The sequence below is a fragment of the Oncorhynchus keta genome, chromosome 19 (genome assembly GCF_023373465.1).
Source record: "Oncorhynchus keta strain PuntledgeMale-10-30-2019 chromosome 19, Oket_V2, whole genome shotgun sequence".
Classification (NCBI taxonomy): Eukaryota; Metazoa; Chordata; class Actinopteri; order Salmoniformes; family Salmonidae; genus Oncorhynchus; species Oncorhynchus keta.
The window spans coordinates 20,167,465-20,189,850 of NC_068439.1; the positions used below are offsets into that span (position 1 = coordinate 20,167,465).

At 49.7% G+C, this 22,386-nt stretch overlaps 1 protein-coding gene across 4 annotated transcripts in view; it reads right to left on the bottom strand.

Moving 5' to 3' along the window:
- LOC118397642 (engulfment and cell motility protein 1-like) overlaps window positions 1–22,386 on the bottom strand; it is a 241,656-nt gene that overhangs the window by 148,214 nt on the left and 71,056 nt on the right. For all 4 annotated transcript variants that reach the window (XM_052469993.1, XM_052469990.1, XM_052469992.1 and 1 more), the window contains 4 exons: window positions 10,386–10,529; window positions 1,046–1,086; window positions 743–815; window positions 532–582 (listed from right to left, as the gene is read on the bottom strand). In XM_052469993.1, the coding sequence (XP_052325953.1) occupies window positions 532–582; window positions 743–815; window positions 1,046–1,086; window positions 10,386–10,463 (243 nt within the window). In that variant the 5' untranslated portion in view covers window positions 10,464–10,529. The remainder of the gene's footprint in view (window positions 1–531; window positions 583–742; window positions 816–1,045; window positions 1,087–10,385; window positions 10,530–22,386) is intronic.

Here is a 22,386-nt window from a genome sequence, read left to right on the forward strand (position 1 = left end):
GGATGGCAGACACTCTTCCAGGCCTCTCACCCTCTCTATCTATCCGAGGGGTTAGAGGAAGTGGATTGGAGGGAGGCGGGGACAGGCGAGATGAAGATATCAGGATAGGGATGGCAGACACTCTTCCAGGCCTCTCACCCTCTCTATCTATCCGAGGGGTTAGAGGAAGTGGATTGGAGGGAGGCGGGGACAGGCGAGATGAAGATATCAGGATAGGGATGGCAGACACTCTCAGTCAAAATGCTCAGTATCTAACTAAATCTTCATGTTACGAACAGGAAGGCAGGACGGCCAAAGGGTTGTGTAAGTTGAATGAGTCATTTAACTTAACCATAAAATGTGTCTTTCCACTTAACTCTGAAATTCCCCTTTACTCTGAAATGTGAGTTTCAACTTCACTGTTAAATAGAGAAAAGGTTAAAAATATCAAAAGAAGATTTAGCCTTATAACATGAAACTATTGGAGCTCAAAGACTCTTCCTCTTCCAATATGTTTTAGGACCACTTGATGAGTATATAACCAAAACTTACAGGAGATGTTGTTAGTCGCAGTATCGAACCATTCTTTATGTCATTGCGATTCTGCAGTGACAAGAAAAGGGACAACTTTGAGGTGTGATTTCAAACTTAACATATATACAATACACACAGTTTTTCTGTTGAGTTGCAACATTAAAATCAATATGCATATTATCATTGTTTAGTCCAATATGACAGAGATAACAAGAAAGTAGATGCCAACCTTTTCCGTGATGTAGAAATTAGTGGAATCAGCATTTTGCAGAGCAAAGTTTTCGTGGTTCCCCAAAGACCATCTGAAAACGAAAATGTAAAACAAAATACTTCTGAACTTTGAAATGAAAGAACACCGCATCTCTCAATGACAGAGAAACACTTAAGCCCAAGAGCCTTTTTATTTTAGCATTTCTATGAAGGTTATGACAGACAGACAGAGACAGAGAGACAGAGAGACAGAGAGAGAGAGAGAGAGAGAGAGAGAGAGAGAGAGAGAGAGAGCGCAAGAGAAAGAAAAACATTTCCTTACCCTTCGCACACTTCTTTTATAATGGCCGAGAGGGGCTTTTTCTGAGAAAAGGAGAATGAGTAATCAGAAACAACAGTTCATCCTCATTAGAACACAAGGACCTTTAAGGACAGCTACTTCAAATGGAAGTGGGGGAACATTGACTTTATCGGAGAAGGATACAGTAGAAATACACTGCTCGGGAACAACTACTTTATATAACATTAAAGGAGATTCAGATAGAACCAGAGAGGATTCTTCAGAGAACATTTTAACTAGCCTGGTCCCAGATCTGTTTGTGCGGTCTTTCCAAATCCTATGTTCATTATCACGCCAGTTGGCAAGATGGCAACAACAGATTTGGGACCAGTCTTTGTTTATAACATCATGCAGGGTGGAGTGGTACAGCTTTAGTGGTCAGTGGTTAAGGATCTGGACAGCCGGGTCTAAATCCCAAATGGCACCCTTTCCCCTACAGAGTGGACTACTTTCGACCAGGGCCTATAGGGCTCTTTTCAAAAGTAGTGCACGATATAGGGAATAGAGTTCTGTTTGGGATGCACTTCATATGTTCTGCTGTTGAATCAACAACCATCTGTACATCATTATAGTTCCATAAAAGATTTCAAATGGTATTGTGTACAGCTATAAAGTCTCTCTCCAGACAGAGGGAACAAGGGAGGGATGGTGTTGTCTGTTATGGAACGACTGTGACAGCCAGTATTAACTCTCTCTACTGCAGTGTTCCCCATTCCTCTGAGAGTACTGCAGGGAAGAGGGGGCACTCTGTAACACTGCATGCACACACACACACACCTCTTCTCTCCCTATCCCCCTGTACCCTTACCAAGGCTTCAAGCAGTCCTATTCCTCTCTCGCTCAGTCTCTCTACCTCCCCCTCTCTCGCTCAGTCTCTCTACCTATCCCTCTCTCGCTCAGTCTCTCTACCTCCCCCTCTCTCGCTCAGTCTCTCTACCTCCCCCTCTCTCGCTCAGTCTCTCTACCTATCCCTCTCTCGCTCAGTCTCTCTACTTCCCCCTCTCTCGCTCAGTCTCTCTACCTATCCCTCTCTCGCTCTACCTCCCTCTCTCTCACTCTACCGCCCCTCCCTCCCTCTCACTCTACCCCAACTCACCCTACCCCCCCTCCCCTCTCTCTACCCCCTCTCTCTACCTCCCCCCTCTCTCTCCTTACCTCCCCCTCTCTCCCTACCCCCTCCCCCTCTCTCTACCTCCCACACCCTAACTCCTCCCTCTCTCTCTCCCCTAACCCCCCTCTCCACCTCCCACACCCTCTACATCTCTCAACCTTGCTACCTCCTCCCTCTCTCTACCTCACTACCTCCTCTCTACCTTGCTACCTTCTCATTCTCTCTACCTCCTCCCTCTCTCTACCTCACTACCTCCTCTCTACCTTGCTACCTTCTCTCTACCTCCTCCCTCTCTCTACCTCACTACCTCCTCTCTACCTTGCTACCTCCTCACTCTCTCTACCTTCTCCTCCACCTCGCTACCTCCTCCCTCTCTCTACCTCGCTACCTCCTCCCTCTCTCTACCTCGCTACCTCCTCCCTCGCTACCTCCTCCCTCTCTCTACCTCGCTACCTCCTCCCTCTCTCTACCTCGCTACCTCCTCCCTCTCTCTACCTCGCTACCTCCTCCCTCTCTCTACCTCGCTACCTCCTCCCTCTCTCTACCTCGCTACCTCCTCCCTCTCTCTACCTCGCTACCTCCTCCCTCTCTCTACCTCGCTACCTCGCTACCTCCTCCCTCTACCTCGCTACCTCCTCCCTCTACCTCGCTACCTCCTCCCTCTACCTCGCTACCTCCTCCCTCTACCTCGCTACCTCCTCCCTCTACCTCGCTACCTCCTCCCTCTCTCTACCTCCTCCCTCTCTCTACCTCCTCCCTCTCTCTACCTCCTCCCTCTCTCTACCTGCTACCTCTCTACCTGCTACCTCTCTCTACCTGCTACCTCCTCCCTCTCTCTACCTCGCTACCTCTCTCTACCTCGCTACCTCCTCCTTCTCTCTACCTCGCTACCTCCTCCTTCTCTCTACCTCGCTACCTCCTCCTTCTCTCTACCTCGCTACCTCCTCTCTCTCGCTACCTCCTCCCTCACTCTACTTCGCTACCTTCTGCTTCACTCTACCTCGCTACATCATCCCTCTCTCTACCTCGCTACCTCCTCACTCTCTCGCTACCTCCTCACTCCCTCTACCTCTTCACTCCCCCTCTACCTCTTCACTCCCCCTCTACCTCTTCACTCCCCCTCTACCTCTTCACTCACCCTCTACCTCTTCACTCACCCTCTACCTCTTCACTCACCCTCTACCTCTTCACTCACCCTCTACCTCTTCACTCCCCCTCTACCTCTTCCCTCGCTACCTCTTCCCTCGCTACCTCCTCTCTACCTCGCTACCTCTTCCCTCGCTACCTCCTCTCTACCTCGCTACCTCCTCTCTACCTCGCTACCTCCTCTCTACCTCGCTACCTCCTCTCTACCTCTCTACCTCTTCCCTCTACCTAGCAAACCTCCTCCCTCTCTACATCCTCCCTCTACCTAGCAAACCTCCTCCCTCTCTACATCGTTACCTTCTCCTTCTCTCTACCTAACTACCTTCTCCTTCTCTCTACCTCGCTAACTCCTTCTCGCTACCAACTCCCTCTCTCGCTACCTCCTCCCTCTTCCTCGCTACCTCCTCCCTCTACCTCGCTACCTCCTCCCTCTACCTCGCTACCTCCTCCCTCTACCTCGCTACCTCCTCCCTCTACCTCTCTACCTCCTCCCTCTCTCTCTACCTCCTCCCTCTCTCTCTACCTCCTCCCTCTCTCTCTACCTCCTCCCTCTCTCTCTACCTCCTCCCTCTCTCTCTACCTCCTCCCTCTCTCTCTACCTCCTCCCTCTCTCTCTCCATTTTGCTACCTCCTCCTTCTCTCAACCTCTCTACCTCCTCCCTCTCGCTACCTCGCTACCTCCTCCTTCTCTCTACCTCGCTACCTCCTTCTCTCTACCTCGCTACCTCCTCTCTGCCTCGCTACCTCCTCCTTCTCTCTGCCTCGCTACCTCCTCCTTCTCTCTGCCTCGCTACCTCCTTCTCTCTACCTCGCTACCTCCTCCTTCTCTCTACCTCGCTACCTCCTCCTTCTCTCTACCTCGCTACCTCCTCCTTCTCTCTACCTCGCTACCTCCTCTCTCTCTCTACCTCGCTACCTCCCCTCTCTACCTCGCTACCTCCCCTCTCTACCTCGCTACCTCCCCTCTTTCTACCTCCCCCCTCCCTCTCTCTCGCTCTCTACCTCCTCCCTCTCTCTCTCCCTCCTCCCTCTCTCTCTCTCTACCTCCTCCCTCTCTCTCTCCCTCCTCCCTCTCTCTCTACCTCCTCCCTCTCTCTCTACCTCCTCCCTCTCTTGCTACCTCCTCCTTCTCTCAACCTCTCTACCTCCTCCCTCTCTCTCGCTCTCTACCTCCTCCCTCTCTCTCGCTCTCTACCTCCTCCCTCTCTCTCGCTCTCTACCTCCTCCCTCTCTCTCGCTCTCTACCTCCTCCCTCTCTCCCGCTCTCTACCTCCTCCCTCTCTCTCGCTCTCTACCTCCTCCCTCTCTCTCGCTCTCTACCTCCTCCCTCTCTCTCGCTCTCTACCTCCTCCCTCTCTCTCGCTCTCTACCTCCTCCCTCTCTCTCGCTCTCTACCTCCTCCCTCTCTCTACCTCCTCCCTCTCTCTCGCTCTCTACCTCCTCCCTCCCCCTCGCTCTCTACCTCCTCCTCCTCCCCTCGCTACCTCCCCCCTCTTTCTACCTCGCTACCTCCCCCCTCCCTCTCGCTCTCTACCTCCTCCCTCTCTCTCGCTCTCTACCTCCTCCCTCTCTCTCGCTCTCTACCTCCTCCCTCTCTCTCTACCTCCTCCCTCTCTCTCGCTCTCTACCTCCTCCCTCTCTCTCGCTCTCTACCTCCTCCCTCTCTCTCGCTCTCTACCTCCTCCCTCTCTCTCGCTCTCTACCTCCTCCCTCTCTCTCGCTCTCTACCTCCTCCCTCTCTCTCGCTCTCTACCTCCTCCCTCTCTCTCGCTCTCTACCTCCTCCCTCTCTCTCCCTCTCTACCTCCTCCCTCTCTCTCCCTCTCTACCTCCTCCCTCTCTCTCCCTCTCTACCTCCTCCCTCTCTACCTCCTCCCTCTCTACCTCCTCCCTCTCTACCTCCTCCCTCTCTCTCGCTCCTCCCTCTCTCTCTCGCTCTCTACCTCCCTCTCTCTCGCTCTCTACCTCCCTCTCTCTCGCTCTCTACCTCCCTCTCTCTACCTCCTCCCTCGCTCTCTCTCGCTCCTCCCTCTCTCTCGCTCTCTCTCGCTCCTCCCTCTCTCTCGCTCTCTCTCGCTCCTCCCTCTCTCTCGCTCTCTCTCGCTCCTCCCTCTCTCTCCCTCTCTACCTCCTCCCTCTCTCTCTACCTCCTCCCTCCCTCTCTACCTCCTCCCTCCCTCTCTACCTCCTCCCTCCCTCTCTCCCTCCTCCCTCCCTCTCTACCTCCTCCCTCCCTCTCTACCTCCTCCCCTCCTCCCTCTCGCTCTCTCTCGCTCCTCCCTCTCTCTCGCTCTCTACTCCCTCCCTCTCTACCTCCTCCCTCTCTCTCGCTCTCTCTCGCTCCTCCCTCTCTCTCGCTCTCTCTCGCTCCTCCCTCTCTCTCGCTCTCTACCTCCTCCCTCTCTACCTCCTCCCTCTCTCTCGCTCTCTCTCGCTCCTCCCTCTCTCTCCTCCCTCTCTACCTCCTCCCTCTCTCTCGCTCTCTACCTCCTCCCTCTCTCTCGCGCTCTCTCTCCTCCCTCTCTCTCGCTCTCTACCTCCTCCCTCCCTCTCGCTCTCCACCTCCTCCCTCCCGCTCTCCACCTCCTCCCTCCCTCTCGCTCGCTCTCCAACTCCTCCCTCCCTCTCGCTCTCTACCTCCTCCCCCTCTACCTCCTCCCCCTCTACCTCCTCCCCCTCTACCTCCTCCCCCTCTACCTCCTCCCCTCTACCTCCTCCCCCTCTACCTCCTCCCTCTCTACCTCCTCCCTCTCGCTCGCTACCTCCTCCCTCTCTCTCGCTCTCTACCTCCTCCCTCTCTCTCGCTCTCTACCTCCTCCCTCTCTCTCGCTCTCTACCTCCCCCCTCTCTCTCGCTCTCTACCTCCTCCCTCTCTCTCTCGCTCTCTACCTCCTCCCCCCTCTCTCGCTCCCCTCTACCTCCTCCCCCTCTACCTCCTCCCCCTCTACCTCCTCCCCCTCTACCTCCTCCCCCTCTACCTCCTCCCCCTCTACCTCCTCCCTCTCGCTCTCTACCTCCTCCCTCTCGCTCTCTACCTCCTCCCTCTCGCTCTCTACCTCCTCCCTCTCGCTCTCTACCTCCTCCCTCTCGCTCGCTCGCTACCTCCTCCCTCTCGCTCGCTCGCTACCTCCTCCCTCTCGCTCGCTCGCTACCTCCTCCCTCTCGCTCGCTCGCTACCTCCTCCCTCTCGCTCGCTCGCTACCTCCTCCCTCTCGCTCGCTCGCTCGCTACCTCCTCCCTCTCGCTCGCTCGCTCGCTACCTCCTCCCTCTCGCTCGCTCGCTACCTCCTCCCTCTCTCTCGCTCTCTACCTCCTCCCTCTCTCTCGCTCTCTACCTCCTCCCTCTCTCTCGCTCTCTACCTCCTCCCTCTCTCTCGCTCTCTACCTCCTCCCTCTCTCTCGCTCTCTACCTCCTCCCTCTCTCTCGCTCTCTACCTCCTCCCTCTCTCTCTCGCTCTCTACCTCCTCCCTCTCTCTCGCTCTCTACCTCCTCCCTCTCTCTCGCTCTCTACCTCCTCCCTCTCTCTCGCTCTCTACCTCCTCCCTCTCTCTCGCTCTCTACCTCCTCCCTCCCTCTCTACCTCCTCCCCTCTCTCTCGCTCTCTACCTCCTCCCTCTCTCTCCCTCTCTCCTCCTCCCTCCCTCTCTCGCTCTCTACCTCCTCCCTCTCTCTCGCTCTCTACCTCCTCCCGCTCCCTCCTCCTCTCTCTCCTCCTCCTCTCTCTCGCTCTCTACCTCCTCCCCCTCTCTCGCTCTCTACCTCCTCCCCCTCTCTCGCTCTCTACCTCCTCCTCTCTCTCGCTCTCTCCTCCTCCCCCTCTCTCGCTCTCTACCTCCTCCCCCTCTCTCGCTCTCTACCTCCTCCTCCCTCTCGCTCTCTACCTCCTCTCTCCCTCTCTACCTCCTCCCCCCTCTCGCTCTCTACCTCCTCCCTCCCTCTCGCTCTCTACCTCCTCCCTCCCTCTCGCTCTCTACCTCCTCCCCTCCCTCTCCTCCTCCTCTACCTCCTCCCTCCCTCTCGCTCTACCTCCTCCCTCTCAACTCCTCCCTCCCTCTCGCTCTCTACCTCCTCCCTCCCCCTCTACCTCCCTCCCCTCGCTACCTCCTCCCCCTCTACCTCCTCCCTCTCTACCTCCTCCCTCCTCTCTCTACCTCCTCCCTCTACCTCCTCCTCTCGCTCCTACCTCCTCCCTACCTCGCTCTCCTCTACCTCCTCCCTCTCGCTCCTCTCTCTCCTCCTCCTCCCTCTCGCTCTCTACCTCCTCCCTCCTCCCTCGCTCTCTACCTCCTCCCTCCAACCTCGCTACCTCCTCCCTCCCTCTACCTCGCTCCTCCTCCCTCCTCTCGCTCCCTCGCTACCTCCCTCCCTCTCCTCCTCTCTACCTCGCTCCTCTCCCTCTACCTCGCTCGCTCCCTCCTCCCTTTCGCTCGCCTCGCTACCTCCTCCTCCTCCCTCTCTACCTCGCTCCTCCTCCTTCTCTCTACTCCCTCTCCCTCCTCCCTCTTTCCTCCTCCTCCCTCCCTCCTCCCCTGCTCTACCTCGCTCTCCTCCTCCCTCCCTCAACCTCGCTACCTCCTCCCTCGCTTCCTCCTCCCTCGCTCTACCTCGCTTCCTCCTCCCTCGCTCTACCTCGCTTCCTCCTCCCTCGCTCTCCCTCGCTCTCTCCTCCCTCCCTCGCTCTACCTCGCTCTCTCCTCCCTCCCTCGCTCTACCTCGCTTCCTCCTCCCTCGCGCGCTACCTCGCTTCCTCCTCCCTCGCGCGCTACCTCGCTTCCTCCTCCCTCGCGCGCTACCTCGCTCCTCCTCCCTCGCGCGCTACCTCGCTTCCTCCTCCCTCGCGCGCTACCTCGCTTCCTCCTCCCTCGCGCGCTACCTCGGTTCCTCCTCCCGCGCGCGCTACCTCGCTTCCTCCTCCCTCGCGCTACCTCGGTTCCTCCTCCCTCGCGCTACCTCGGTTCCTCCTCCCTCGCGCTACCTCGGTTCCTCCTCCCTCTCGCTACCTCGGTTCCTCCTCCCTCGCGCTACCTCCCCCCTCTCTATCTGTCTTGCTATCACCCCCCCCCCCTCTCTCTCTACCTCCACCCTCTCTCCCTATATCTCCACCCTCTCTCTCTCTGTCTAGAGCATCCTCACCAGCCCCTCAGAGCTACAGTAGCTAGTTCTCTCTCTTTAGCATGTGCTGTACATAGATCAATTCTCAGACACTAAAAAACAAATGTTTGGGTAGAGGCCTGGGAGGCACAGCAGCAGAGTTACACACACACACACACACACACACACACACACACACAGTTATTATGTGATAGAGAGGCAGCAGCTCACTCTGTAGAGGCTCTAGTCTCAATGGGCTCCAGAGCACTGAGCTGGCTGCTAGTCTCAATGGGCTCCAGAGCACTGAGCTGGCTGCTAGTCTCAATGGGCTCCAGAGCACTGAGCTGGCTGCTAGTCTCAATGGGCTCCAGAGCACTGAGCTGGCTGCTAGTCTCAATGGGCTCCAGAGCACTGAGCTGGCTGCTAGCCTCAATGGGCTCCAGAGCACTGAGCTGGCTGCTAGCCTCAATGGGCTCCAGAGCACTGAGCTGGCTGCTAGCCTCAATGGGCTCCAGAGCACTGAGCTGGCTGCTAGCCTCAATGGGCTCCAGAGCACTGAGCTGGCTGCTAGCCTCAATGGGCTCCAGAGCACTGAGCTGGCTGCTAGCCTCAATGGGCTCCAGAGCACTGAGCTGGCTGCTAGCCTCAATGGGCTCCAGAGCACTGAGCTGGCTGCTAGCCTCAATGGGCTCCAGAGCACTGAGCTGGCTGCTAGTCTCAATGGGCTCCAGAGCACTGAGCTGGCTGCTAGCCTCAATGGGCTCCAGAGCACTGAGCTGGCTGCTAGTCTCAATGGGCTCCAGAGCACTGAGCTGGCTGCTAGCCTCAATGGGCTCCAGAGCACTGAGCTGGCTGCTTTAACACATTCATTGGGTGACTCAGTCAGCAATGGAGGCAGGCAGGAATATTCTACAGGGCCTAGGCTGCTAACAGAGGCCCCACAGAGAAGAGAAAGAGGGAGGAGAGGGGAGGGAGGAGAGTCGAGAGAGGGAGGAGAGGGGAGGGAGGAGAGAAAGAGGGAGGAGAGGGAGGAGAATCGAGAGAGGGAGGAAGAGAAAGAAGTGTGGGCATGTTTTCACAGTTAAAACAGCTTGGCTGAAAATGCATGCATCTCTCAGTAGCACCTAACTCCATGACAGTGTACGTTGTCAGTAACAGAGTAACAATTACATTTACAGAGATGATATACCTAGAGGTGTAATTTGTGCTATAGGTGTATCACATCGAACGTCTGACAGGACCACCTTGTGTACATATCCCTTTACATCAGTGGGTGTGTACATTATAATCCACAACAAAGGATTACTGTGCTGTGTTGCAGCCACCCAGGGTAAACTACTAGCTCAGGGGTACAGTAGGAGATAGAGGTGAAATAGAGGTGACAAATCCTGATCCTGACTGATTTATGCATTACCTTGATGGCTACATCCCAAATGGCACCCTATGAGTCCTGGTCAAATGTTGTGCACAATAAAGGGAATAGAGTGCCATTTGGGATGCACACTAGGTGAATTCTCCATCTTCCTAACCACTGACGGCAGGAGTGCATTCATGTATTTTTACTGCTCTAATTACGTTGGTAACCAGTTTATAATAGCAATAAAGCTCTGGGGTTTGTGGTATATGGCCAATATACCACAGCTAACGGCTGTATCCAGGCACTCCACATTGTGTTGTGGATAAGAACAGCCATTAGCCGTGGTATTTTGGCCATATACCACACCCCCTCCTGCCTTATTGCTTAATTATAACATAACATTATTAAGCCTTGTCCTGGACTAAAAACCATGCTCAATTGAGAATCTAGGTCCGGAAAACTAGGCTCTATGAGTGCAACTGACGTCTGCACTAATCTGAGTCAGGCAAAGGACTAGCAATGCGTAGGATTGTCACCAATGGTTTTGAGACAACAGGTGAAAGTAGTACTGGGCAGCTTATTGGGAAATTGGCCCCTCTTTTTCATCAGGCACTGACCTGGTCTATCTCCATGAGCTTTGGGAAGGCCCCCGGCCACTCGATGGCCACCTTGACGATATCGGAGGGCGGTGGCATGATGGCGGTGGAGGGGGTGTGGAGGTGCCTCTCACTGTCTCACTGCTGAAGAGCTCTCATCCAAACCTGGAGGGAGAGAAACAGACAGGGGAGGTCAATATGGTGAATGGACAGCATAGAGTAGAACAGACTACAATAGATTAGAATAGAATTCATAAAATTCGTACATTTTTGCTGACACAGTACTATACCAAATGTACGAAACATTCGGAACACATTCCTAATATTGAGTTGCACCCCTTTTGCCCTCAGCAGGTGTTGCTCCTGAACCCAGCCTCGGCAGGTGTTGCTCCTGAACCCAGCCTCAGCAGGTGTTGCTCCTGAACCCAGCCTCAGCAGGTGTTGCTCCTGAACCCAGCCTCAGCAGGTGTTGCTCCTGAACCCAGCCTCAGCAGGTGTTGCTCCTGAACCCAGCCTCAGCAGGTGTTGCTCCTGAACCCAGCCTCAGCAGGTGTTGCTCCTGAACCCAGCCTCAGCAGGTGTTGCTCCTGAACCCAGCCTCAGCAGGTGTTGCTCCTGAACCCAGCCTCAGCAGGTGTTGCTCCTGAACCCAGCCTCAGCAGGTGTTGCTCCTGAACCCAGCCTCAGCAGGTGTTGCTCCTGAACCCAGCCTCAGCAGGTGTTGCTCCTGAACCCAGCCTCAGCAGGTGTTGCTCCTGAACCCAGCCTCAACAGGACAGCGGAATGGATCCCATGCAGCGAAACGAGGCGGTCTTCTGGTCAGACTCCGGAGACGGGCACACCGTGCACCACTCCCTAGCATTCTTCTTGCCAATGTCCAGTCTCTTGACAACAAGGTTGATGAAATCCGAGCAAGGGTAGCATTCCAGAGGGACATCAGAGACTAACGTTCTTTGCTTCACGGAAACATGGCTCACTGGAGAGACGCTATCCGAGGCGGTGCAGCCAACGGGTTTCTCCACGCATCGCGCCGACAGAAACAGACATCTTTCTGGTAAGAAGAGGGGCGGGGGCGTATGCCTTATGGCTAACGAGACATGGTGTGATGAAAGAAACATACAGGAACTCAAATCCTTCTGTTCACCTGATTTAGAATTCCTCACAGTCAAATGTAGACCGCATTATCTACCAAGAGAATTCTCTTCGATTATAATCACAGCCGTATATATCCCACCCCAAGCAGACACATCGATGGCTCTGAACGAACTTTATTTAACTCTTTGCAAACTGGAAACCATTTATCCGGAGGCTGCATTTATTGTAGCTGGGGATTTTAACAAGGCTAATCTGAAAACAAGACTCCCTAAATTTTATCAGCATATCGATTGCACAACCAGGGGTGGAAAAAACTTGGATCATTGTCACTCTAACTTCCGCTACGCATATAAGGCCCTGCCCCGCCCCCCTTTCGGAAAAGCTGACCACGACTCCATTTTGTTGATCCCTGCCTACAGACAGAAACTAAAACAAGAGGCTCCCATGCTGAGGTCTGTCCAACGCTGGTCCGACCAAGCTGACTCCACACTCCAAGACTGCTTCCATCACGTGGACTGGGATATGTTTCGTATTGCGTCAGATAACAATATTGACGAATACGCTGATTCGGTGTGCGAGTTCATTAGAACGTGCGTTGAAGATGTCGTTCCCATAGCAACGATTAAAACATTCCCTAACCAGAAACCGTGGATTGATGGCAGCATTCGCGTGAAACTGAAAGCACGAACCACTGCTTTTAATCAGGGCAAGGTGTCTGGTAACATGACCGAATACAAACAGTGCAGCTATTCCCTCCGCAAGGCTATCAAACAAGCTAAGCGTCAGTACAGAGACAAAGTAGAATCTCAATTCAACGGCTCAGACACAAGAGGCATGTGGCAGGGTCTACAGTCAATCACGGACTGCAAGAAGAAACCCAGCCCAGTCACGGACCAGGATGTCTTGCTCCCAGGCAGACTAAATAACTTTTTTGCCCGCTTTGAGGACAATACAGTGCCACGGCCTGCAACAAAAACATGCGGTCTCTCCTTCACTGCAGCCGAGGTGAGTAAGACATTTAAACGTGTTAACCCTCGCAAGGCTGCAGGCCCAGACGGCATCCCCAGCCGCGCCCTCAGAGCATGCGCAGACCAGCTGGCCGGTGTGCTTATGGACATATTCAATCAATCCCTATACCAGTCTGCTGTTCCCACATGCTTCAAGAGGGCCACCATTGTTCCTGTTCCCAAGAAAGCTAAGGTAACTGAGCTAAACGACTACCGCCCCGTAGCACTCACTTCCGTCATCATGAAGTGCTTTGAGAGACTAGTCAAGGACCATATCACCTCCACCCTACCTGACACCCTAGACCCACTCCAATTTGCTTACCGCCCAAATAGGTCCACAGACGATGCAATCTCAACCACACTGCCCTAACCCATCTGGACAAGAGGAATACCTATGTGAGAATGCTGTTCATCGACTACAGCTCGGCATTCAACACCATAGTACCCTCCAAGCTCGTCATCAAGCTCGAGACCCTGGGTCTCGACCCCGCCCTGTGCAACTGCGTACTGGACTTCCTGACGGGCCGCCCCCAGGTGGTGAGGGTAGGCAACAACATCTCCTCCCCGCTGATCCTCAACACTGGGGCCCCACAAGGGTGCGTTCTGAGCCCTCTCCTGTACTCCCTGTTCACCCACGACTGCATGGCCACGCACGCCTCCAACTCAATCATCAAGTTTGCGGACGACACAACAGTGGTTGGCTTGATTACCAACAACGACGAGACGGCCTACAGGGAGGAGGTGAGGGCCCTCGGAGTGTGGTGTCAGGAAAATAACCTCAAACTCAACGTCAACAAAACTAAAGAGATGATTGTGGACTTCAGGAAACAGCAGAGGGAACACCCCCCTATCCACATCGATGGAACAGTAGTGGAGAGGGTAGCAAGTTAAGTTCCTCGGCATACACATCACAGACAAACTGAATTGGTCCACTCACACAGACAGCATCGTGAAGAAGGCGCAGCAGCGCCTCTTCAACCTCAGGAGGCTGAAGAAATTCGGCTTGTCACCAAAAGCACTCACAAACTTCTACAGATGCACAATCGAGAGCATCCTGGCGGGCTGTATCACCGCCTGGTACGACAACTGCTCCGCCCTCAACCGTAAGGCTCTCCAGAGGGTAGTGAGGTCTGCACAACGCATCACCGGGGGCAAACTACCTGCCCTCCAGGACACCTACACCACCCGATGTTACAGGAAGGCCATAAAGATCATCAAGGACAACAACCACCCAAGCCACTGCCTGTTCACCCCGCTATCATCCAGAAGGCGAGGTCAGTACAGGTGCATCAAAGCTGGGACCGAGAGACTGAAAAACAGCTTCTACCTCAAGGCCATCAGACTGTTAAACAGCCACCACTAACATTGAGTGGCTGCTGCCAACACACTGACACTGACTCAACTCCAGCCACTTTAATAATGGGAATTGATGGGAAATTATGTAAATATATCACTAGCCAATGCTACCTTATATAATGTTACTTACCCTACATTATTCATCTCATATGCATACGTATATACTGTACTCTATATCATCGACTGCATCCTTATGTAATACATGTATCACTAGCCACTTTGTTTACATACTCATCTCATATGTATATACTGTACTCGATACCATCTACTGTATCTTGCCTATGCTGCTCTGTACCATCACTCATTCATATATCCTTATGTACATATTCTTTATCCCCTTACACTGTGTATAAGACAGTAGTTTTGGAATTGTTAGTTCGATTACTTGTTGGTTATTACTGCATTGTCGGAACTAGAAGCACAAGCATTTCGCTACACTCGCATTAACATCTGCTAACCATGTGTATGTGACAAATAAAAATTGATTTGATTTGAGCAGGTGTTGCTCCTGAACCCAGCCTCAGCAGGTGTTGCTCCTGAACCCAGCCTCAGCAGGTGTTGCTCCTGAACCCAGCCTCAGCAGGTGTTGCTCCTGAACCCAGCCTCAGCAGGTGTTGCTCCTGAACCCAGCCTCAGCAGGTGTTGCTCCTGAACCCAGCCTCAGCAGGTGTTGCTCCTGAACCCAGCCTCAGCAGGTGTTGCTCCTGAACCCAGCCTCAGCAGGTGTTGCTCCTGAACCCAGCCTCAGCAGGTGTTGCTCCTGAAACCAGCCTCAGCAGCTTATCTCCAGTGGCCAGGTCGTGTGTCGTGCTTGGCTCTTGGTGATGAGAGCAGCGGTGTGACATACATGGCAGGCAGCATCAGAGGTGTTACAGGCTTGAGGAGCATTAGCAGACAAGGACATACGATTCCACATATACACCTCGCAGACAGAGAGACAGAGAGACAGAGAGACAGAGAGACAGAGAGACAGAGAGACAGAGAGACAGAGAGACAGAGAGACAGAGAGACAGAGAGAGAGAGAGAGAGAGAGAGAGAGAGAGAGAGAGAGAGAGAGAGAGAGAGAGGAGAGAATTAATCTTCCCTGGCTTCCTAAGACAAGACTGGTTAAGCTGCTGTCTCCACTCAGAGAAGTCCAGAGGACCGGACAGACTTCTGAGGCAGGCAGCACTTCCTAGTGTTGGGCTGTATCCCGATTTTCATACAGTCATACCATTTCTGTACCATACAGGGATATACAGTATTAGCTAGCAAGTGGCGCTATTATTATTTTTTATTATATAAAACAATTATATACATTACCAGTCAAAGGTTTGGACACACCTACTCATTCAAGGGTTTTTCTTTTTTTTGAGACATCAAAACTATGAAATAAGGTAGTAACCCATTTATTTTTCAACAAATCAAAATATATTTAGCTTTTAGATTCTACAAAGTAGCCACCTTTTAACTTGATGACAACTTCACACACTTCGCATTCGCTCAACCAGCTTCACATGGAATGCTTTTGAAGGAGTCTGTCTTGAAGGAGTTCCCACATATGCTGAGCACTTGTTGGCTGCTTTTCCTTCACTCAGCAGTCCAACTTACACCAAACCATTTCAATTGAGTTGAGGTCAGGTGATTGTGGAGGCCAGGTCATCTGATGCAGTACGTCATCACTCTCCTTTGTCAAATAGCCTGTAAACAGCCTGGAGGGGTGTTGGGTCATTGTCGTGTTAAAAAACTAATTATGGTCCCACTAAGCGCAAACCAGATAAGATGGCGTAACGCTGCAGAATGCTGTGGCAGCCATGCTGGTTAAGTGTGCTTCCAATTCTAAATTAATCACTGACAGTGTCACCAGCAAAGCAATGCCAAACCATCACACCTCCTCCTCCATGCTTCATGGTGGGAACCACACATGCGGAGATCATCTCTTCACCTACTCTACATCTCACAAAGACACAGCGGTTGGAACCAAACATCTCAAATTTGGACTTATCAGACCAAAGGACAGATTTCCACTGGTGTAATGTCCACTGCTCGTGTTTCTTGACCCAAGCAAGTCTCTTCTTCTTATTGATGTCCTTTAGCAGTGGTTTCTTCGCAGCAATACAAGCATGAAGGCCTGATTCACACAGTCTCCTCTGAACAGTTCATGTTGAGGTGTGTGTTACTTGAACACCATGAAGCATTTATTTGGGCTGCAATTTGAGGCTGGTTTGAACTTATCCTCTGCAGCAGAAGTAACTCTGGGTCTTCCTTTCCTGTGTCTTCCTTTCCTGTGGCGGTCCTCATGAGAGACAGTTTCATCATGGTGTTTGATGGTTTTTGCAAATGCACTTGAAGACACTTTCAAAGTGTCTTTTGAAATTCTCCAGATTGACTGACCTTCATGTCTTAAAGTAATGATGGACTGTCGTTTCTCTTTGCTTATTTGAGCTGTTCTTGCCATAATATGGACTTAATCTTTTACCAAATAGGGCTATCTTCTGTATACCAACCCTACCTTCTCAAAACAACTGATTGGCTAAAAGGCATTAAGGAAAGAAATTCCACAAATTCACTACTAACAAGGCGCACCTGTTAATTGAAATGCATTCCAGGTGACTACCTCATGAAGCTGGTTGAGAGAATGCCAAGAGTGTGCAAAGCTGTCATCAACGCAAAGGGTGGCTACTTTTAAGAATCTCAAATATAACATTTTTTTCTTTGTTTACATTTTTGGGGGTTATTACATGATTCAATGTCTTATTTCATATGTTTGATGTCTTCACTATTATTCTACAATGTAGAAAATAAACAAACAAAACAAATAGTACAAATAAAGAAAAACCCTTGAATGAGTAGTGTCCAAACTTTTGACTTGTACTTATACTGTATATACAACAAACTAAATCCTAATTTTGTTACGTTACAGCCTCATATTAAAATTGATTAGATTATTGTTTTCCCTCATAAACCTACAAACATTACCCCATAATGACAAAATAATAATAATGAAAATATTACATTTACATAAGTATTCAGACCCTTTACTCAGTACTTTGTTGAAGCACCTTTGACAGCGATTACAGCCTGGAGTCGTCTTGGGTATGACGCTACCAGCTTGGCACACCTTTTTTGGGGAGTTTCTCCCATTCTTCTCAGGAGATACTCTCAAGTTATGTCAGTTTGGATGGGGAGCATCGCTGCACAGCTATTTGTAGGTCTCTCCAGAGATGATCGGGTTCAAGTTTGGGCTCTGGCTGGGCCACTCAAGGACATTGAGACTTGTCCCGAAGCCACACCTGTGTTGTCTTGGCTGTGTGCTTAGGGTCATTGTTCTGTTGTCGCTGTACTTTTCTCCGTTCCATCTTTTACTGAGGAGTGGTTTCCATCTGGTCACTCTACCATAAAGGCCTAACTGGTGGAGTGCTGCAGAGATGGTTGTCCTTCCAGGAGGTTCTCCCATCTCAACGGAGAAGCTCTGTCAGAGGAAACATCAGAATCTTGGTCACCTGTCTGACCAAGGCACTTCTGCCCGAATGCTCAGTTCAGCCAGGCAGCCAGCTCAAGGAAAAGTCTTGGTGGATACAAACTTCTTACATTTAAGAATGATGGAGGGCACTGTGTTCTTGGGGACCTTCAATTCTGCAGACATTTTTTGGTACCCTTCCCTAGATCTGTGCTGACACAATCCTGTCTCTGAGCTCTACAGACAATTCCTTCGACCTCATGGCTTGGTTTTTGCTCTGACATGCACTGTCAACTGTGGAACTTTATATAGACAGGTGTGTGCCTTTCCAAATCATGTACAATCAATCGATTGGACTCCAATCAAGTTGTAGAAATATCTTAAGGATGATCAATGGAAACAGGATGCACCTGAGCTTAATTTCGAGTCTCATAGCAAAGGGTCTGAATACTTATGTAATAAGGTGTCAGTTTTTTATTTTTAACACTATTACATTTTTTTTTATATAAGTCTGTAACGCAACACAATTTGGACAAATGGAATGGGTCTGAATAGTTTAAATATATACAGTTGAAGTCAGACGTTTACATACACTTAGGTTGGAGTCATTAAAACTAATTTTTCAACCACTCCACAAATTTCTTGTTAACAAACTATAGTTTTGGCAAGTCGGTAAGGACATCTACTTTGTGCATGACACAAGTAATTTTTCCAACAATTGTTTACAGACAGATTATTTCACTGTATCATAATTCCAGTGGGTCAGAAGTTTACGTAAACTTAGTTGACTGTGCCTTTGAACACTTTGGAAAAGTAAAGTAAATTATGTCATGGCTTTAGAAGCTTCTGATATGCTAATTGACATCATGTGAGTCAATTGGAGGTGGACTTGTGGATGCATTTCAATGCCTACCTTCAAACTCAGTGCCTCTTTGCTAGACATCATGGTGCAATCAAAAGAAATCAGCCAAGACCTCAGAAAAACAATTGTAGACTTCTACAAGTCTGGTTCATCCTTGGGAGCAATTTCCAAACGCCTGAAGGTACCACGTTCATCTGTACAAACAATAGTATGCAAGTATAAAAACCATGGAACCACGCCAATGTCATACCGCTCAGGAAGGAGATGCGTTCTGTCTCCTAGAAATGAAAATATTTTGGTGCTAAATGTGCACATGAATCCCAGAACAACAGCAAAGGACCTTGTGAAGATGCTGGAGGAAACAGGTACAAAGGTATCTATATCGACAGTAAAACTAGTAGTTTTTTAATCGACATAACCTGAAAGGCCGCTCAGCAAGGAAGAAGCCACTGCTCCAAAACCGCCATAAAAAAAGCCAGACTACGGTTTGCAACTGCACATGGGGACAAAGATCATACTTTTTGGAGAAATGTCCTCTGGTCTGATAAAACAAAAATAGAACTGTTTGACCATAATGAACATCGTTATGTTTGGAGGAAAAGGGGGATGCTTGCAAGCCGAAGAACACCATCCCAACCGTGAAGCAAGGGGGTGGCAGCATCATGTTGTGGGGGTGCTTTGCTGCAGGAGGGACTGGTGCACTTCACAAAATAGATGGCATCATGACGCAGGAAAATTATGTGGATATATTGAAGCAACACCTCAAGACATCAGTCAGGAAATTAGAGCTTGGTCGCAAATGGGTCTTCTAAATGGACAATGACCCCAAGCATACTTCCAAAGTTGTGGCAAAATGGCTTAATGACAACAAAGTCAAGGTATTGGAGTGGCCATCACAAAGCCCTGACCTCAATCCTATAGAAAATGTGTGGGCAGAACTGAAAAGGCGTGTGCGAGCAAGGAGGCCTACAAACTGACTCAGTTACACCAGCTCTGTCAGGAGGAATGGGCCAAAATTCACACAACTTATTGTGGGAAGCTTGTGGAAGGCTACTCGAAACGTTTTGAAACAAGTAAAAAAATGTAAAGGCAATGCTACCAAATACTAATTGAGTGTATGTAAACTTCTGACACACTGGGAATGGGATAAAATAAATAAAAGCTGAACTAAATCATTCTCTCTAGTGGTGATCCTAACTGACCTAAGACAGAGAATTTTTACTCTGATTAAATGTCAGAAATTGTGAAAAAAGGGAGTTTAAATATATTTGGCTAAGGTGCATGTAAACTTCCGACTTTAACTGTATATATTTGAGCAGCAACAAAAAAATACATACATACATACATACATACATACATACATACATACAATTGTATATATATACAGTGCCTTGAAGGTATTCGGCCCCCTTGAACTTTGCGACCTTTTGCCACATTTCAGGCTTCAAACATAAAGATATAAAACTATTTTTTTGTGAAGAATCAACAAGTGGGACACAATCATGAAGCGGAACGACATTTATTTGATATTTCAAACTTTTTTAACAAATCAAAAACTGAAAAATTGGGCGTGCAAAAGTATTCAGCCCCTTTACTTTCAGTGCAGCAAACTCTCTCCAGAAGTTCAGTGAGGATCTCTGAATGATCCAATGTTGACCTAAATGACTAATGATGATAAATACAATCCACCTGTGTGTAATCAAGTCTCCTTATAAATGCACCTGCACTGTGATAGTCTCAGAGGTCCGATAAAAGCGCAGAGAGCATCATGAAGAACAAGGAACACACCAGGCAGGTCCGAGATACTGTTGTGAAGAAGTTTAAAGCCGGATTTGGATACAAAAAGATTTCCCAAGCTTTAAACATCCCAAGGAACACTGTGCAAGCGATAATATTGAAATGGAAGGAGTATCAGACCACTGCAAATCTACCAAGACCTGGCCGTCCCTCTAAACTTTCAGCTCATACAAGGAGAAGACTGATCAGAGATGCAGCCAAGAGGCCCATGATCACTCTGGATGAACTGCAGAGATCTACAGCTGAGGTGGGACACTCTGTTCATAGGACAACAATCAGTCGTATATTGCACAAATCTGGCCTTTATGGAAGAGTGGCAAGAAGAAAGCCATTTCTTAAAGATATCCATAAAAAGTGTCATTTAAAGTTTGCCACAAGCCACCTGGGAGACGCACCAAACATGTGGAAGAAGGTGCTCTGGTCAGATGAAACCAAAATTGAACTTTTTGGCAACAATGGAAAACGTTATGTTTGGCGTAAAAGCAACACAGCTCATCACCCTGAACACACCATCCCCACTGTCAAACATGGTGGTGGCAGCATCATGGTTTGGGCCTGCTTTTCTTCAGCAGGGACAGGGAAGATGGTTAAATTTGATGGGAAGATGGATGGAGCCAAATTCAGGACCATTCTGGAAGAAAACCTGATGGAGTCTGCAAAAGACCTGAGACTGGGACGGAAATTTGTCTTCCAACAAGACAATGATCCAAAACATAAAGCAAAATCTACAATGGAATGGTTCAAAAATAAACATATCCAGGTGTTAGAATAGCCAAGTCAAAGTCCAGACCTGAATCCAATCGAGAATCTGTGGAAAGAACTGAAAACTGCTGTTCACAAATGCTCTCCATCCAACCTCACTGAGCTCGAGCTGTTTTGCAAGGAGGAATGGGAAAAAAATTCAGTCTCTCGGTGTGCAAAACTGATAGAGACATACCCCAAGCGACTTACAGCTGTAATCGCAGCAAAAGGTGGCGCTACAAAGTATTAACTTAAGGGGGCTGAATAATTTTGCACGCCCAATTTTTCAGTTTTTGATTTGTTAAAAAAGTTTGAAATATCCAATAAATGCCATTCCACTTCATGATTGTGTCCCACTTGTTGATTCTTCACAAAAAAATACAGTTTTATATCTTTATGTTTGAAGCCTGAAATGTGGCAAAAGGTTGCAAAGTTCAAGGGGGCCGAATACTTCGCAAGGCACTGTATATATATATATATATGTCTTTTTTGTTGTTGCTCAAAACAATTTAGGCAACAGGGATCTTGGTCGAGGAGGGGATTGAATGTCTCTGCTGTAACCAAGAAGCTTGAACTTGACATCTAGCCACTTAGATAACAAGTTAGCAAACTAAATGCATAGCTGGAGTCCTGAGCTAGATATAATTTATTTGACACATCTTAGATTTCTTATAGTCATAATTAACTTATAGTAAAAGCAGTGGCATTGCACTACCTTTGGCCCCCAATCCATTGGTCCTGGTCAGAAGTAGTGCACTATATAGACCACACACTACTAGGGAGCCATTTGGGGTACAGACACTGTAGATGTACAAAAAAAACAGCAAAGCAATGTCATGTATTATTCAGGACTTCTGTCTGGATCTTGATGGCTTGGACCATCTTCACTCCTGGATGAAGCTCCTTTACATATTTAATCCTCTTTCATAATACATGGATCCAGTCTCAGGGTCGACTCAAGGGTAGTGTCCCAAATACCACTCTATTCCCTATGAGGTGCACTACTTTAGACCAGGGTCCAGTATAAAGCTCTGGTCAAAAGTAGTGTACTATATAGTGAAAAGGGTCCCGGGGCTCTGGTCTAATGTAATGCACTATAAAGGGAATAGGGTGTCATTTGGGACGCAAGCAAAGAACACATCTCGATGGCTGCACTAGAGAATAGGGTGCCATTTCAGACACAGCAATGTATGTAGCCTTCGTGTCTCTCGCTCCCCATGCACTGTTTATTCTTAAGACAGTAGTCATGTCATCTGTCTGGTGTGGTGTGGTGTGACTGAGTGACTCACCCAAAAATAAATAAGCACAGCCCTTGTTCAGGGCCTGTTGCCATGGGAGCCATGGCTTCAGTAGACACTAGCTAGCTGCATCTTTATTTCCATCCAGGGTGTGTCACACAGTCACCTTTTCTTTGTTGTGACATGAACTTCCAAAAATTCATAAAAACCAAAAGCATAATTTTTTTGCAATATTAAAATAAGTCTAAAGGAAATTTTGGACTCGGTTTAAACATTGGAGTGTATGTATAATGAGAACTTTGAGGAACTTTGCCTTTAGTGTGTGTGTGTCCTTCCAGACCTGCAGCTGTCTGTATTGTGTTGATGAAACCAGGCTCCTCACTAAAAACAGACTCTCTCTCTCGCTCTCTCTGTCCGTTCATGCCTCTCCCTTCTTTAGGCTCATTCAGAGAAAATTGTGTTTTGTCCTCTGTTCTAGGAAAGAGGA